At 40.6% G+C, this 6,101-nt stretch overlaps 2 protein-coding genes across 4 annotated transcripts in view; both read left to right on the forward strand.

The window, feature by feature from the left end:
* The window catches only part of LOC106313865 (DNA-directed RNA polymerase subunit 7-like protein), a 2,175-nt gene extending 1,335 nt beyond the window's left edge, over positions 1–840 (forward strand). For 2 of the 3 annotated variants that reach the window (XM_013751788.1, XM_013751789.1), the window contains exon 2: positions 53–840. In XM_013751788.1, coding sequence (XP_013607242.1) covers positions 66–704 — 639 coding nt within the window. In that variant the 5' untranslated portion in view covers positions 53–65 and the 3' untranslated portion in view covers positions 705–840. Of the gene's footprint in view, positions 1–47 lie in introns of all 3 variants that reach the window. The other variant, XM_013751790.1, reaches the window with a different exon arrangement.
* Positions 841–1,419: 579 nt separating this feature from the next.
* Positions 1,420–3,217, forward strand: LOC106315937 (IAA-amino acid hydrolase ILR1-like 3). Its single transcript, XM_013753783.1, has 4 exons — positions 1,420–2,047; positions 2,154–2,453; positions 2,538–2,669; positions 2,733–3,217. The coding sequence occupies exons 1-4, from the start codon at positions 1,592–1,594 to the stop codon at positions 3,132–3,134; spliced, it is 1,290 nt and encodes a 429-aa protein (XP_013609237.1). The 5' UTR covers positions 1,420–1,591; the 3' UTR covers positions 3,135–3,217.
* Positions 3,218–6,101: the final 2,884 nt, after the last annotated feature.

The raw sequence follows: 6,101 nt of genomic DNA on the forward strand, positions 1-6,101 counted from the left end.
TGTGCACTTGCAGTTAGATAATCGGGTTAAAACTCGAGACATCATTCCTCAGGTGGTGAAGAGAGATGAAGCGCATGTTTTCAGAAGTAGAAATGTGTCGGGACGTGGCTATACCTGCCAAACAATTGAAGAAGGGCCATTCGCCACGACACCAGCAGATTCTAACGAGACTACTCCAAGATCTGCTCCACGAGAAAGCATGCAGGGAACACGGGTTCTATCTCGCCATCACCGCCTTAAAAAGCATCGGTAACATCAACAGCACCACAGACGATGACAATCCTCAAGCAGACGACGTCCTCACATTCCCTGTCTCCTTCACATGCCGCACATTCTTGCCTGCACGAGGAAATATCATGGTAGGGACCGTAATGAAAGTATTGTTTAACGGTCTTAACGGAGGAGCTGCTCCAGCTGTTTTGATAAGCTCTGGTCCACTCAGATACGCATACTTATCATACTTGAAAATGCCGGATTACCATTTTGTCCCGCCAAACTTTGAGGAGGAGGAGGAGCCGTGCTTTCAGAAAGATGATCTCACCAAGATTGCTGTTGGCGTTGTTGTGCGGTTTGTGGTCTTGGGACGTCGGTTTAAGGTGAGTCCAGAGAAAAGAAGAACCGATGTTTACGTTCTGGCCTCTGTGGAAGGTGATGATACACTTGGTCCTGTCTCTCTTACAGGCTGCGATAGGCCTTATATGTGATTGTTACCAATGTTGAACGCTTTTGGGTTTCCAAGTTACTTTCAGTCTTCTTGTTAGTTGTTTAGTATAGGTTACTAGGTGAACGAACACATCACTCATTAATTAATGTACACAAAAGTTTCTCTCTTTCTTTCAACCCGAAATTCATATTTGTAGATCAGATACCAGAAAGATTGTCGTTGGAGCCGCCGTATCTCTAAAAATTGTAGTCTGAGATGTGAATATCTTAAAATGCTATAGTCGGAAATGTGAAAAATAACCATACTACATCTTGTTCTTGATGCTACAACAGTCATGAAATGGGATTTAAAAGCAATTAGATGTAGACAATGCATTCTTACATGTTGATGTACTATTGTGAATAAGACATTTGTCATATTTATGCTTAAGTCTGTAAATGCATTGTTGATAATTAATCCTAGAAACTCAATAAATGAATTGCTCTTTTGATCATCTTCTTCGCTTTTGTTCTATAGACAAGCAGAGTCATCATGCCTAAAGTGTTTAAATTCTTAAACAAATTTAATTTAATTTTTAACATTTTGAAATAAACAAAATACAAACAAATGTAAATATTATAATAGATATAGTTTAAACAAAGAAAACCAAGTCACAAAATATTTTGTGATTTCAAAACTTTCTATAAAATGCATATAAGAGTGTGACACTTCGATAAAAGAAGTTATAAAAAATAAAAGAGAAATGCCGCCCAAAAAAAAGAAAGAAAGAAAGAGTAATAGTAATATTTTGCGTGACGTCAGTGGTCAGGTGATCTCTCTACCTTAAACGCAAGCGTTCGATTGGTACTTGCCACCAACCTTCGCTAAAGTCGTCGTCTACCTCTTCCGATCACAGCTTCTTTGCCTTTCGCTGATCCCAGTCCGGAGATGGCTATTTCCTCAATTCCACACTCAGCGTCTCTTCTTGTTCTACTATTGCTCGTTATCGTTTCCGTCAATGGAGAGTACCCGCCGCGTCTTCTGCTGGAAGCTCAGGCAGATAAAGATTGGTTAGTCTCCGTGAGAAGACAAATCCACGAAAACCCAGAACTCCTTTACGAGTTGCACCAAACCAGTGCCCTCATTCGCCGCGAGCTCGACCAATTAGGAGTCTCCTACACCTACCCCGTCGCCAAAACCGGAATCGTCGCTCAAATCGGGTCCGGTTCACCTCCGGTTGTTGCTCTCCGTGCCGACATGGACGCCCTCCCCTTGCAGGAACTGGTCGAGTGGGATCACAAGAGCAAAATCGAGGGCAAAATGCATGCTTGCGGCCACGATTCTCACACCACTATGCTCCTTGGTGCTGCCAAGTTGCTTACCAAACGCAAACATATGCTCAATGTAACTAAAAACCAAAAACCTAACATCGTCTTCTTTTTAGAAATAAATGGTTTAGTTCTTTAACTCTCCTTGCTAATTGCTTGCTTGATTGGATGGATCATAAAAGGGAACAGTGAGGCTTCTCTTCCAGCCTGCGGAAGAAGGTGGCGCTGGTGCTTTTCAGATGATGAAAGAGGGTGCTTTGGGTGAATCTGAAGCCATCTTTGGAATGCATGTTCATCATGGCTTGCCTACAGGACAAGTATCAATTATCTCTGGTCCTTCTATGGCATCCACCAGCATTTTCAGTGTAAGAATATTCAGTGGAGGAGCTTCTTCTTGTGTTGATCCACTCTTGGCTGCTTCATCTACCATCTTAGCTTTGCAGCATATAGTCTCCAGAGAAGCAGATCCTCTCTTAAGCTACGTACGTATCTTGTCTACTTTCTCCTCCTCCTCACTATTAGTTAGCAAAAAAGTCTTCTTCTGAGTTACTTGATTTGGGTTTTAGGTGCTGTCTGTTACGTTTATGAAAAGCAGCGGCGCTTCTGATGAGATTCCACCGTATGTAGTAGAATTTGGGGGAACTTTGAGGAGTCTTACGACCCATGGCATGAACTGGTTGAGACGCAGGATGAAAGAGGTACAAAACATCCTAATGCTTAGCAAAGCAAGCCAGGCCTAAAACCCATTGTTGGTTTTACAGGTGGTTGAAGGAGAAGCTCAAGTACATAGATGCCAAGCGGATATAGACATGCATGAAGAAGATCATCCTATGTATCCAGCCACTGTGAACGATCACAAGTTACACGAGCACGCTGAAAGGGTTCTGAAGCTCTTGGTTGGACCCGAGAATGTCAAACCGGGTGACAAGATAATGGCGGGCGAAGATTTTTCCTTCTATCAACAGAAAATACCAGGTTACTACCTAGGAATCGGTATCAGAAACGAACAAGTCGGTTCTGTGCATTCGGTTCATTCACCTTATTTCTTCCTTGATGAAAATGTTCTTCCCATTGGATCAGCAGTGTTTGCTGCCTTAGCCGAGATGTATATTCAAGACCATCAAAATCAAACCAAGTCTGGACAAGACAAAACTCAGATGTAAAGTTTCTTTGTTACTTTTACCCCTTCACAAATAAAAGTTATTGTGCAATTTATACATTGAAATTAACCTACTGAGTTTCAGTTTTCTGATTCTTAACTACAACAAGTACTTCTAGTAGTCAATGACTTTGATTCTTGCTTCATCACTTAAGAGACTGCTTCATCACTTCTTTGTAGCTTCTGAGAAACTGCCCTTCCCCAAAGGGTCAGTCTTCATCTCCACAGGCTTATCAAGAAACCCATTCTTTTTCCACCTCATATATAAAAACTGCAGCTATGCTCAAGTCTTTTAGCTCGTAATCTACGAGAAAAATATCGTCTAGTCTTGAGGAGTGACGGCAAATAATCGGTCTTTGCTCCAGTCTCCGTCTTCTTGAAGCAGGCAAGCAGCGCGCCGTAGAGGTCACGAACCGATACGGAAGAGGCGTCGCGGTAATGAATTGAGAAAGCGGTTTTCGGAGAGAAGCGAAGTGGGTTGTGTCGGGTCTCCGGTGGGAATAGGATTAGGTGTAGAGATAAAAGAAGTGAGAAACCTTGTGTGTGGATTCCATGGCGGAGGAGGTAGCTTGTGCAGACACGCCGTGAGATTTTCCATGGCTACTGAATTTCTTTTCCATTTTCTTTTAAATCAAAACGTGGTTAAATGTGTCGTACGTGGAAATTTTTGTAAAATCAAACGTGGCTACTGGGACTACTACACCCACAGATTCTTGATGTTTTTTAGAGAGAACAAAGAGACAGAAGAGGACACTATCAGATCAGAGGCAAGATGAAAAAGATGACTTTACTGAAGAGGAAAAGTAATCCTGAGAAGTTTATAGTTTCCTGCATGGTTAAAAATCACATCTAACCAAACAAGCAAAAAAATTTTTTGTCTCTAACCATGCAGTGAACCATGCATGTGATACATGTTCTTCAGTAAACATTATGTCTAGGGGATTGCTAATCATTTAAGTCTGAAGATAGAACCTTCTAGTGATTCATTCACTTTTGTGGATTGCTCTTGCTCTAAGGTGAATTCAGAAAGAATTGTCAGAAATCTTCGGATACAAATCGGCAAGTTTTAGTTCCGGGTGACTTTCATGTTATGAATATTCAAATAGACTAGAATTTTTATATACTACCTGGGAGAGCCTTCATCCTATTGTTTGTTATTTAAGTTCGTTGATAGCTTGATTGTCAATGGCTAATCAGTTCTCGTTCCACATTAAATACTATAGAAGTTCGTGCAAAAAACTGGTCTAGTGATACTTCATTGAGTAACCTAGTTACTCATATCCTCTTTTCTATTCCCACATGTGCAAGAATGGTGGATATGGTTGGGCTGGTATGTTATAAAGAAGGGAACGCGTCTAGAAATCTTGGGACTAACAAGACATGGTGGAATGTTTGGTTTTGACATGTATTTTGTAGACATGTGTTTCCTTGACCCCGCTCTCGTTATCCCCATGTCGTATGTTGCGAAAGACGGTTTTACATATATAATAGCCTAAATGTGGTTGTATCATAGAATTCTTATTGCATAAATAGTCATTTTATAGAAAAAGCATCTCGTATTGATCCTCAAAGACCCAAAAACATCGTCTAGTTTCTCCACGGAGTTAGGAGAGGTAACTGTTGGGATCGTTAAACTCCATGTCCAACTTTCTATTATCCGATTAGTATGATATTGTCCACTTTTGTCCTAATAGGCAAACCCGCATTGATTTACTTTTGGTTTCCTTTCCAAAAGGCCTCGTACTAATAGAGTTGGACATATCTTTATATATTAGACACTCCTTGTCTAATTTTCTAATGTGGGACTTAGTTTGTCATCTCACATTTTCCCCCTCAAACTAAGGACTACACTCATCTCGTGTCCCACAACTGTCTTCCAGGATCTTTTTGACTTGATCTCTACCGCACACACCTCACATTCCTAACTCGAAGGGTACCGTTCCTACTCGAAGGGTATTTTGGTCTTCTTGCAGATTTTTCGTAAACCTGGTGCTCTAATACCAATTGTTGGGATTGTTAAACCTCATGTCCAACTCTCTATTATCCGATTAGTACGATATTATCCACTTTGGGCCTAATAGGCAAGCCCGCATGAATTTACTTTTGGTTTCCTTTTCAAAAGGCTTCGTACTAATAGAGTTGGACATCTCTTTATATATTAGACACTCTTTATCTAATTCTCCAGTGTGGGACTTAGCTTGTCATCTCATGGTAACAGTACTTCAGAGACAGTTTTCCAGATTTTAAAATTTCCCACATATCAAGAGAGCATAATCGGGCAGCGGATGATTTAGCTAGGATAGCCTTTTAATGTAAAAAAACCATCTCGAACGGTTTTTTATTCTTAATTTTTGGTATTAAACAATACAATTTGTATTTTATTTAATAAGTATATAAATAATTTATTTGGTTTCTCATATCGCTGAAATCGTAGTTCGATAATATTAAACAAACAAAATGTGACTATCAAATGAAAAGCAAAAAAAAAAAGGAAAACAAAGAACCAGTACCAGTCCACTCAAATGACTCTCTCTTTCTTTAATTTAAACCAAAATTTGTAGATCCCTACACACTTTTACAATGTCAAAACTCGAGTAATATGAATGGTGAATTTTTTTTGTCAAAGAATGGTGATTAAATATTACGCAACACAAGGAGGCAAAGGGTCTAAGGCCATCGGTATCGGGAGCCCTTAGGCCCGTCCCGTAGATATAAATGGGTTGAGAATAAATGAAAAAGAAATTAAAAGAGAGTGGGACAGGCCTTTAGTAAGGGCTGTTCGGGCTCGTCCCGTAGGCGACGTGGCAACACGGGAGTGGGCGATGGAATCGGTGACTTGTTCGGCTGTTGTTCTCCTCGAGAATTCCGAAATCGAAATCAAAAACAAAAATCAAAAGCTCGATGGCGATGGCGATGGCGATGGCGAAGCCTTGATCTCCAAATCCATCTCTTCAAATCGAAAGCCAACCCT

This window comes from Brassica oleracea, chromosome C9, assembly GCF_000695525.1.
Source record: "Brassica oleracea var. oleracea cultivar TO1000 chromosome C9, BOL, whole genome shotgun sequence".
Taxonomy (NCBI): domain Eukaryota; kingdom Viridiplantae; phylum Streptophyta; class Magnoliopsida; order Brassicales; family Brassicaceae; genus Brassica; species Brassica oleracea.